Consider the following 12350-nt stretch of genomic DNA (forward strand, 5'->3'; position numbering starts at 1 on the left):
GTCCACACTCAATCTCTACAGCTTAATCAGCTGCATGTTCTGAGTCACAGTTTTCTCATCTGTAAAATGAGGATACTAATATCCTCCTCACAGTGTTGTGTTTGGGATCAAATGAGATTTTTCATGAAAAGTTTTAAAGCACAGTATCTTACATTATTATTACTACTACTTCTATTATTCTACTTTTTCTTTCCTAAGCATTAGTGGTTTCCTATATTGTAGGAGAATTGACAACATCAAATTGGGAAGAGTACTGCTCCAGTTAAACTTTGCAGGTAGATAGGTGGGAGAATGAATAAGCAGCAGCTACAGCCCCTTCAAACAGAGTGGCCCCTCTTTAATCTGTTTTATATATGGAGCTTCTGAGCAAGATTTTAAAGGATTCTACAGCTAAAAAAAAAAAAGTAGTTGAAAATACTGTTGTAAGATGGAAAGAATAAATTGTTTAAGACACAAACTGTTTTTTCCCTTAGGGGTGGCAAGATGCTGCTTCCCACATGTGGGTGGGTAGATGTGTTGAGGAACACTCAGGCACATATATTCTCATCATCTTGAGATGGATATTTCCTCCCCTAAAGAGTTTTATTCTTCTCTTGCATACAGTCGTGCAGATGACGGAATGAATGTGGGTATCTTGGATATTTTTGGATTCGAGAATTTTCAGAGAAATTCATTTGAGCAGCTCTGCATAAACATTGCCAATGAGCAAATCCAGTACTATTTCAATCAGCGGGTGTTTGCTCTTGAGCAGGTAATCATGAACTCTGAAGTAACTAAACCTGATGGGAGAAAGGTGTCTCCAAGCTGCCCCCAATTTGAAGCAGAAACCCTGTTAGGCTAATAGCTAAAAGACTCTAGAGAAAAAATTGGATGAGAAAAAAATAGGTGTCTAAATAAATAAGCAATCTAAATGTAGTCTAAAAAAGTCTTGATTTCTGTGGAAAGGTACATTTCCTCATGAACGGAGCTGGTGACAAGCCAATTATTTAAATCTTGATTCAAAACTCTTTCATGCATATTTCCCCAAATGCTGTATTCTCTTCTATTTTATTTAACTAAAAATATCAATGATTGTGTCCAGAATGACACAGGATGATCTTGAATTTAGGACATAGGTTCTTAACTCCATCTCTAGTCCCCATCTTCTATGTGCCAAATCCCACAGGAACTGGAGGGGTGTTTCCAGGGTGGAGTAAGATATGTTCTTGGTTTTCTAGAAATGGAAGTCTTTCCCCTATGAGCTTAGTGGTAAATAAAACAGGGTGAGAAACTAGTGGACCCACGTGTGGGGGCCCTTTTCCTGTGGCAACAGCCCATATAGCGGAGACTGCCCACCTGAACCCTTACTCAAACCCCAAGACTCTCTTCTATATGAAGTAGTTACAATAACAAAACATTCTCACCAAGCCTCTTGGATTCAGGGACATTGTTTTAATTCAAGAGTGAGGACACACAAACTATACTGTGATTAGATAAACACAAACACATTGAGTAAAAATACAAACATTGGTTGTATGACTGGAGCTAGATAAATCTGAATAGCGCTCCTCTCCCTACCCACATCGCACAAAACTTGACCTTGTTTCAGTTCAGGGTCCTTTCGTTTATTTTTCCCCGGGGAAATCTGGAATTTTTCTAGTTTCCCAGGCCTAGATGACTCCCTCGCAGAATCCCTGAAGAAGAGAAGTCTGCTTTCCTCGTGGTTTAAACCATATTCACCAAAATAAATCTTTTTTCAGCTTTACTTCATTTCTACATTAGTTTCTGAATTAGGAGTTACTAAGTCTGTGTTTGAGAAACAGCTTTTGCCAGCTTTAGCTGGCTGCCATGGGCCACCTGTAAGTCAGATTAAAACACAGAGCTTCAAGTTTTATATGCAGATTTCTTTACTACACACATAAAACACACTATTTTCCACATTTACATTCAATGTTGCCAGACCTAGAAAGTTCATGCCAAAGTATCCTGGGTGGTACCAAGCCCAGTTTGAGGGGCTAGAGAGATTCACAGTCCATTTCCCTCCAGATGGAGTATCAGAATGAGGGCATTGACGCTGTACTGGTGGAGTATGAGGACAATCGCCCGCTCTTGGACATGTTCCTCCAGAAACCCCTGGGACTGCTTGCACTTTTGGATGAGGAGAGTCGGTTTCCCCAAGCAACTGACCAGACCCTGGTTGGTAAGTACCTTTCAGAAAAAAGGCATATGCACTTAGAACAGAACTTGACTTATGTCATCAAATGAGTACACTTTAATGAATTTACCCTATATATTTTGTCTACCTGGTGGGTTGTAAGAGTACAGAACCTGTTTTTAATTGAATTGAAGCATGCTGGTGGAACTTGCATACTAAAGCAAACCTATCACCACCCTTAAAACCTCCCTACTGTCTAATTCCTGCCAACACAAATACTATTACCCTATGTTGATATCATTTTTACACCTTCTTTTCCCTTATTTCTCATAACCAGTATTTTCTTCCCCTCTTTTGTACACTCACCTCATACCTATGCCTGGACCCTCATCCATATCTAGTCTGAGTTAGTGCAGAAGGCCCTTCTAGTCTCCTGGCTTTCAGGCTCTCCACTTTCCTATTCTACCTTGGACACCTCAGTCAGTTTAGTCTTTCTAAAGCCACCGTCTCATTAGGTTATTGTTATCTACAGATGAAGATAAGGCACTCCTCATTGGCATCAAAGGCCTTTTATTTTTTTACCCCTGTTCCTCTTGAACTCTCCTTCTTCATCTTGAATCTTTAGAGTTTTATGTGAACTTTGTTTCTAACTTAGATTGTGAGATGTTGGGGGGCAATGAAGCTCCAAATCTTGCATCCCTTTAGTGCTTAGCACAGTTTCTCACACACAATAGCCTCTTAACCATAACAATAGCAAAAATTGTTTGTTGAGAGAGGAGCAGAAAACTTCAAACTTTTTTCCCAGATGGAAAAACAATTTGTGGCAGAGATTCATTTCTATCAGTTGAAATTGTTGCCCTCAGTGGTTTCTTTTTATCTATATTGTCACAAGTTACCAAAATGAGTTTAAACCAGGTTTATTTGCCTTCCATAGGATATTCTCATGGTTTTAAAGCTAATTCACAGGGCTGCTGGTGTCATCAGTGTCTGTGCTAGGAGTTCTTAGAAACAGCAGGAGAACATGCAATCTTAGAGCACAGCCTGTGACTCAAGACCATACTTAACAACTAAACAAGGGCCCGATCATAAATCCCACCATATGAACGATCTTTCTCCACCTTTGTACATACAATGAAAATACCCTGCTGGTCTGAGAGCCCTTCTTCTGATTCATTCATGGATGGAGGAGCATGTTTTTGTATGAAAGAGCAAGCAATTCATATTGTAACTTTCCAATATGAAAATCCACACAGATAAATTTGAAGATAATCTACGATGCAAGTACTTCTGGAGGCCCAAAGGAGTGGAGCTGTGCTTTGGCATTCAGCACTATGCTGGAAAGGTGAGGCATGTGTGACAGTTATTAGACCTGAATGTGACAAAGGATAAGCATCCATATTACTCTGTCTGTGCTGCTCATGAAATTGCTTGCATATTTCTTTCTTCTTTTAGTTCTACTTGAACACCTAATCATAATTCTCAAACTTTCTCAGTGGTGCTGCTCACAGAAAGTTGCCCCTGGCATAGAAGCAATTTCTCGCTGGGGTGGCCCACAGAGTTGCCATCTGCTTCTCACCTGAGGTTTGGCCTAGAACTGACAGCTCTCCAGAGAGCTAACATATTATAGCTTTTTGCAGTGTTTAGTGGTGAATGTTCACATTCTAAAGTCATTTAGAGATGTGTAGGTAATGGAGGAGGGTTAATATCACAGTGGGGCTCAATTTTTAGTACTTTAATTATATGTCTAAGGGCCCCAAAAATGTCCAGATGAAAAGGAAAAAAAAATCACATCATTATCCAGATGTTAAGCTTTTACAACATTAACTAAATTTCTACTTTTCATACATTATGCCTCAGTTTCGATTTCAAGTTCCTGAAGCAGATTAGTGACTGATTCAGGAAATTCTCCAGTCCTGTAGCCAAAAACTTGTTGCTCATGTTACTCCCAAAGGAGCCATTTGAATTATGGCTAATTGGTTCCTGTGGGGTCTGCTGAGGTCCTAAGTCCAGAAAATGGGTAGGAGTTCAATAAAAGGCATTTTGTAGTATTTTGTTGTTTTAAGATATATCAAAATTATCTTTCATATTTTTATCATAACATTGAAACTAATTTTGCCTGAATAAAAGTTGGTTGAAAGGTAATTCTTATACAAGGAAAATAGATTGTTTTTCTCTATACATAGTACTTTATGGCATCTATTTTGGGTCTTTGTTAGAAATTGCAATTCAATTTTTGCCTTTAAGTACTTCATTTATCTTAGCATTGGTGTCTGACTGCATATTAATGCCCTCTTCTGAGTCTGGGATACCAGAATCTACCCTTCCTCCTCCCCATTCTTCTCTTTTTCTGTATCATATTCTTGTCCCCTTCCTCTCACCCCTTTTTCCATCTCTCTGTCCTTTTATACCTATCTCCTACTTGCTTCTCTTCTTCCTTCTTTATCCCTTATCCCCTTTCTTGATTTTAGGGGGAAAAAGGATTTTTTTTGCTCTCTGTGCTCTGTGTCCTTTGCTGAATTTATTTGCCATTCAAAGATTATTTGGTAGACAAGGGATTCTCTGAACTAGCTCCTCTCTGTTCTGAGACCCAAGAGCTGCTTAGTATCCTTTAGTGATCACTCAGATCTTGTGAGTACCTTGGGAGGCAGTGAGAATACAGTGGTTGAGTATGGAGTCAAACTACCTGGGTTTTGTTGCCTGCCTAACACTTGTGAGATGTGTGACCATGGCACGTTATTTAGCCTCTTTTTAAGACCCTGTTTGCCCACCAGTAAAATGGAGATAATAGTGTTTACCTCATAAGATAGATGCTTTGTACATAGTGAGTGTCTAATATATTTTAATAATTATTCTTTTGTGACATATCTTTGATAGGACTCTGTTAAAGAGCAACTGGACAAGAAGTTAAGATAAACTTACCTGTCAAAATGATATTTTCCCCTTATCTGCTGCTCTGGATTTAAAAGCATGACTATATCAAGATAAATTCTATGTAGAGGTCAATTAATGACTGACAAGACAACTTGCCACTTTCACCAGTGATGGACAGTTGACTTGGGTAACTTGATATTTGCCATTTATATTGCAGGTATTATATGATGCTTCTGGGGTTCTTGAGAAAAACAGAGACACTCTTCCTGCTGATATTGTTATAGTCCTGAGAACGTCAGAAAACAAGCTTCTTCAGCAACTCTTCTCAATCCCTTTGACCAAAACAGGTACTCTGGGAACCCCTGACAGCCCTGATGCTTGTACAAGATCAGCTGGCATTTTCTAGTTAGGGTCTATACTGCCAGGGCTGCACTACTAACATTGAATTTCTTTAAGCAGTAGTAGGTAAGGTCTAAGTTTAAGTAAAGGAAAGTGATTGTTTCTTTTGTGATTTAATTGCACAGCATCAGTATATATATATAGAAATATGTACACAGACACATGTACACATGCATACACTTTCCATAACATCAACTCTCAGACTTCTCCCTTGGTCTATCACTTTTCATTCTTCCATTTATAAAACCATATGACATCATTAATTCATGCTAAGCACTCTAGAGTAGTCTCAGTTTACCTAGACTTATTGGGAAGATTAATTCTATTCACATATGATTCCAAGTGAAAGGAATGTGGTGAATCAAAGGTCTTCTGATCATGAGATCCTCAAAGGTCACCTGGTCCAACTTTGCATCCCGTCGTTGATCCACCCCACTGCTCTCCTAACCAATTAGGAACAGGTCTGTCACTGGCCTACATACATGGCCTTTGCCTACTTACAGTCAACTTCTTTTTAGTTGCTCTGTCAGTCCTCATGCCAGAAGCAGGAAACTAGGGCCAAAGAACACAACTTCAGGTCTCTGCTGTTTTGTCAAATGCATCCTAATTGGGTCAAGCTCCTTTGATTTACCTGGGATTCTGTTGCTTTTGGCTGGGCAGCCAACTCAATCTTCTCACAGTTCTACTCTCAAGGGCTTTATGTTTTTGAGGCTATGTCTGGAAATAGCAGTGGCGTGTTTTTAAGAAAAGTGGGGAAAGTCAAAAGCAGTGGCGTGTTTTTAAGAAAAGTGGGGAAAGTCAAAAGCAGTGGCATGTGCCTGTAGTCACAGTTACTTGGGAGGCTTGAGGTGGGAGGATCACTTGAGCCCAAAAGTTTGAGACCAGCCTGGGCAAAATAGTGAGCCCCTACCTCAAAAACAAACAACAACAACAACAACAAAACCAACCAACAAACAACAACAACAACAACAAAAGAAAACAGGAGGAGAAACCTCTTTATTAATATCTCTTCATTCTTTTCTCTTCTTCCCACATCCCTCTTGAAATCATTGGCATCTGTGGCCAGCATGGGACCTTTGCATGCTAAAAGAGAGTGGCTGCCAGGTCCGATTTTTAGCAGCTTGCAGAGGAATGAAAAGCCTGGCTAAGAAAAAAAATCCACAGCCTACAACTTTTATTTCATCTTAACTTGGAAGGAAAGTTGAAATCAGGCTCTTAACTTTCTTCAAACATGCTCCTATAAATAAAACTAGTAGCAGGGTGCCCATCAGAAGGCTGCCCTCCAGCTTTCTTTCCACACCTTCCTTGGGGCAGCCAGAATTTAATTCATTATGGATGAATTAATGCTGGGGAGCAGGTGTGGGCAGGGCTAGCTGGGAAGCAGGTGTGTCTCCTCACCAGAGACTGAGAAATGTGGACTCCTTATCAGATGACTTCAGTGTAGAGGCGAAGAGAAAGCCATTATTAATAGGGGATGTGCTCTCTGGGAAAAGAATAAATCCAAATAATTCTTTAGCTGTCATTTATACCTTCCCATAAAAATGAGTAACTACTTGTCAAATCTGTTTACAACTTTGGAATTTCCAATTTTTCAACCTTTGGCAAAATAAAAACAATTTCGCGGCTCAGACCACTAGGTGACGCTGTGCAGAAAGTAAGGCTCTGCAGCGAGCCCTGTTTCCCTGGCCCCGCCTAAACGTGGGGGAGGAACAGAAACAAAGAGCCTCCGCTGCTGCTCTGCTGCTTTTTTTTTTTTCCTTTTCACTTTTGCTTTTTTTTTTTTCCTTTTCACTTTTGCTTTTTTTCCCAAAGAGCATTCCTACTGTCTTGTAACTCTTTCTGAATCTTGTCTTGAAACTACACACCACACCACCTGATGGAAACAAAAGGGGAAAATAAAATAAGACTAAAAACAAATGTGCTATGCTGACAAGCTTCTTTATATTCGTGAGTTGTACATTATATATAATAATTTCTTTGGAAATCCTAAGCTTGATTTTCTCCACATTTTGAGTATAATTAAGAAGCTACAAATAAACATCAAGACTAATAAGCATGATTCTATTTTCTTTTTCAGGAATTACTTATGTAAAAATGCATTCAATCAACAAACGTTTATAGAACAGCTTCTAGTAATAAGGCACTATTTAGGCAACAAGGTGTATGTAGAAGCAAAGGTAATATGGCTTTGCCATAAAGCAACTAGAACTTTCCTTTAGTTTCATGTTCTATCTAGGATTGGGCACTAATTTATCTTTTTATGACAGTACCTGCCCTCAAACCTCAATTCTAAAGTGACTGTACATCCTGTATTGAATGTCAAAATATTAATAAGCTTCTAAATTTTAAAAACATCCACATGCTCTATTTTTTGGTTTTATTGTATTCCAGCCTTTGAAGGTGGAAAACCTCACTGGACAGAAATAGATTGTACTGTTAATTGCAAGTGCTTGTTTCAGGCATGTGCCCCTTTTGAAGGGGGAAGTGGCTATACATCTTGGTATTCCCACTGGAAATAAGGTCACACACATCCTGGCATTTTGGAAAAGAATATACTAATATTGTCAGTGTACGAGAAACTATTTTCTTATCATTTTTATTTTTATTTATCTTGCATCAAAACCTTAAATAATTGTTTTATTAAAATTAAATGAAGCACTAGTTCAGTGAGCATAAATACTATGGGCAATTACTTTACAAAACTCTTTTGGGGGATGAACTATGGGGAGGAAGGAAGAAGATCAAAGCTGGGGAGCCGGAGGCTATTAGCCACAAACTTAAGAAGAGGGCCATTGTAGGACTCCTCAGTCTCAAGAGGAGAGGGCATTTGTTAAGAAGACCCCTAAGGGATGTTGGCAGTGCTCTGGCTCCTGATCTTGGTGGTGGTTACATGGATGTTTGCTTTATAATATTCATTATGTTGTCCACTTGTTTTACATACTTTTCTGTATGTGCATTGTATTTCATAGTAATTTTTCCCCCAAAGATAAAGAAAACCCCTTAAAATGCAAGTAAAAACTTTAATTTCCTTATCAAACAATTCCTTACAGTTAAGTTGAGGTTTCCTGGTAGCTACACTGCTGCTGTCCTTTGCTTTCAAAAGCAGGCATCAGAGAGCTCCAGGCTGACTTTCCTGTCCTTTCAAGTTAGCCTTCTCCCTGGGCTGCTGGGCAGATATCAGTCTCTTCACAGTGGATATCAAACAGTACAGTCATGTGTCAGATAATGATGGGGATACTTTCTGAGAAATGTGTCATTAGGCGATTTTGTCATTGTGCAAACATCATTGAATGCACTTACACAAAGCTAGATGGTATAGCCTACTATACAACTAGGCTATATGGTATGGCCTATTGTTCCTAGGCTACAAAATTGTACAGCATGTTACTGTACTGAATATTGTAGGCAACCGTAACACAGTGGTATTTCTGTATCTAAACGTATCTCAACATAGAAAAGGTACCGTGAAAATATATTATTATAATGTTATGGACTACCATTGTATATGTGGTCTGTCGTTGACCAAAACATTGTTATGAAGCACATGAATGTATCAAGGCTTGGTTTAATTTCTTATCAAGGTCGAGAGGATCAACCTCTGTGTGTGTGTGTGTGTGTGTGTGTACATAACCATAATATAAAATAGGAGATGGTAATCCAATTGGCGTTTTCCTATTTCTGCCCCTCTGCTTTTCTGTTCATGTACATTGTAGAGTACTGAAGAGATTAAAAACCATGGGGAGTGAAATCAGGAGGCCCAGAGTTGTGGGGAGACAGGGCTCCTCCCAGGTTTCTGCAGCCTCTGTACCCGGTGACCCTTTCTGCTGGCACAGATGCATCTGGTGGCAGAGGTGTCTGTGCCTGAGGGGCACACTCTTGTCCAGGGTTTTAGTGATGATCAGGTAAAGGGAGGCTGATCAGTCAGTGTGGATTCTCTCTGTTCTCTTACGCTTATACAACCACCCTTCTGCCTACAAATGGCCTACTTCAGACGTGATAAACTTTTCTTTGTAATCCTTTCTATTGACAGGAAATACTCTGAAGATTTTATGTCTGAAAATATGATGTGGCAGCAACACTGCTTTTTAACCCCTCAGCTAGGACTTTTCAAACTGAATGATTGAGGTAGAAAAACATTAAAAGGGAAGATGTTATAACAGGGATTCATGGTATATTTTCCTGTTTGGGGAGTGTTCCACGTACTACTCAGAAACTGAGAGAAAAGTTCAAAAGGCTGAGGGGAAGAAAGAGAAAACGTTTCAAAAACAACTTGAAAAAGTCACTTGTGTCTTTAAATAATGAATTCTGACTTCCAAAGAGTAGTTTGGGGTTTTTTAAGGAGTTAGGAACTTGGGAGTTAGGAACTTAGGAGTTAGAAACTAGAAAAAATAAAAGTAGCACCAGAGGGAATATTCTCTGAACCTCAAAGTCTAATTTTGCTTCAGAACCTAGAACTGAGTTTTGCCTCCATTACGTTCTTCTGTCAGAACTCTCAGGTCTCTCCCTTAGAATTTTATTTTCAGTGAAAATCAACAGTAAAGTCTTTCTTTGACTTCGATTTGTTCCTCTTTCTATTTGGATAATGGGAGAAAATGAGCTCCCACATTATGATATCTGCAAAGAATTACAACACCTTCACTGCTGAAATCCTTGCTGTCAATGATCTGATTCCTGATTTTTTTTTTCAGTATATTATGGGGGTATAAATGTTAAGGTTACATATATTGCCCTTGGCCCCCCTTCCCCCCTTAAGTCAGAGCTTCAAGCCTGTCCACCCCCCAGTTGGTGCATATCTCACTCATTATGTATGTATATACCCATCCCCCCACCTGCCCAACACCCGATGGATGTTATTCCTATATGTCCACTTAGGTGGATCAGTTAATACCAATTTGCTGGTGAGTACATGTGGTGCTTATTTTTCCATTATTGGCATACCTCCCTTAATAGAATGGGTTCCAGCTCTATCCAGGAAAATACAAGAGGTGCTATATCACCGTTGTTTCTTATAGCTGAATAGTACTCCATGGTATATATATACCACATTTTATTAATCCACTCATGTATTGATGGGCACTTTGGTTGTTTCCACATCTTTGCAATTATGAATTGTACTGCTATAAACATTTGAGTGCAGGTGTCTCTTTCATAGAGTAGCTTTTGTTCTTTTGGGTAGATGCCCAGTAATGGGATTGCTGGATCAAATGGTAGATCCACTTGCATTGCTTTAAGGTATCTCATATTGCTTTCCACAGAGCTTGAGCTAGTTTGCAGTCCCACCAGCATTGTAGGAGTGTTTCTATCCCTCTGCATCCACGCCAACATTTATTGTTTGGGGACTTTTTGATAAAGTCCATTCTAACTGGAGATAAGTGATATCTCATTGCAGTTTTGATTTTCATTTCCCTGATGATTAGAGATGTTGAGCATTTTTTCATATGTTTGTTGGCCATTATTCTGTCTTCTTTTAGAAAGTTTCTGTTCATGTCCTTTGCCCACTTTTTGATAGGGTTGTTTGATTTTTTTCTTGCTGATTTTCCTGAGTTCTAAATAGATTCTAGTTATCAGCCCTTTATCAGACGTGTAGCTTGTGAAATTTTTCTCCTATTCTGTGGGTTGTCTGTTTGCTCTCTTGAAAGTTTCTTTGGCTGTGCAGAAGCCTTTTAATTTGATCAGGTCCCATTTATTTATTTTTGTTGCTGCTGTGATTGCCTTTGGGGTCTTCTTCATAAATTCTTTGCCTAGGCCTATGTCTAGAAGAGTATTTCCAATGTTTTCCTCTAGAATTCTAATAGTTTCACACCTAAGGTTCAAATCTGTTACCCAGCATGAGTTGATTTTTGTGAGAGTTGAAAAGTGTGGGTCCCGTTTCAGTCTTCTACATGTGGCTATCCAGTTTTCCCAGCACCATTTATTGAATAAGGATTCTTTTCCCCAGTGTATGTTTTTGTCTACTTTGTCAAAGATTAGATGGCTATATGAGGACAGTTTTATATCTGGGTTCTCTGTTCTGTTCCACTGGTCAATGTCCCTGTTCTTGTGCCAGTACCATGCTGTTTTAATTACTATAACCTTGTAGTATAGTTTGAAGTCTGGTAAATTGATACCTCCCATTTTGTTTTTGTTGCTTTTGCTATATGTGGTCTTCTCTGGTTCCATATGAAGAGTAAAATTATTTTTTCTATATCTGTGAAAAATGATGATGGTATTTTAATAGGGATTGCATTGACTCTGTAGGTCACTTTGGTGATTCCTGATTCTATAACTCCCAAAATGAATGGCATTAAGCTCTTAAGAGAATGTCTTTTGGTAACCATTTCTCAGTTTCCATTTTCCACCTATGGCTACCCCTCTATCCTGACAATTTAGCAAAAGGGTCTGGCAGATGAGCTAAATCTAAGTGACAAAGTTTCAGGGCTACCGACATGGACAGTGCCCCGCTCTTATTGAAAGGGAGACTCTGATGAGCCAGCCCCATTAGGAAGCCCTGGGGAGTGAGTTCCTCCTCACACAAAGAACACACCTTTGTGTGCTTCTTGTGTGTGTCTCTGTCCATGTCCAAGTTTCCCCGTTTTATAAGGACACCAATACAGTGAATTAGGGAGTCTACTCTAGTCTACTATTACCTCCTCTAAATTTATTACATCTGCAAAGACCCTATTTCTAAATAAGGTCACATTCTGAAGCACTTAAGGGTTAAGACTTTAAGATATAAATTTTGGAGGTGAGACAATTCAACCCATAGCAGTCACTTTCTGAGTTGGGGAGAGGGCTTTGGAGAGTTTAAGGTCCTGGGTAATGAGGTATTGCCAAGAAGGAGAGAGTAGGGCTGCCAAGCCCTAGGCCTAAATGAGCACAGGATCATACTCCTGGGTTTGAATGGCTGAGGCATGAGGGGGTACTGTAGGCTTCAGCAAGGCTAGTCCCTAGTTTGACCTTCATGTAA

The 12350-nt window shown here is 39.4% G+C and overlaps 1 protein-coding gene across 1 annotated transcript in view; it reads left to right on the forward strand.

Moving 5' to 3' along the window:
* Positions 1–12350, forward strand: part of MYO3B (myosin IIIB) — a 183150-nt gene that overhangs the window by 18977 nt on the left and 151823 nt on the right. The window contains exons 10-13 of the mRNA XM_076005394.1: positions 602–751; positions 2026–2179; positions 3388–3476; positions 5223–5352. Coding sequence (XP_075861509.1) covers positions 602–751; positions 2026–2179; positions 3388–3476; positions 5223–5352 — 523 coding nt within the window. The remainder of the gene's footprint in view (positions 1–601; positions 752–2025; positions 2180–3387; positions 3477–5222; positions 5353–12350) is intronic.

This window comes from Microcebus murinus, chromosome 8 (assembly GCF_040939455.1).
Source record: "Microcebus murinus isolate Inina chromosome 8, M.murinus_Inina_mat1.0, whole genome shotgun sequence".
NCBI lineage: Eukaryota > Metazoa > Chordata > Mammalia > Primates > Cheirogaleidae > Microcebus > Microcebus murinus.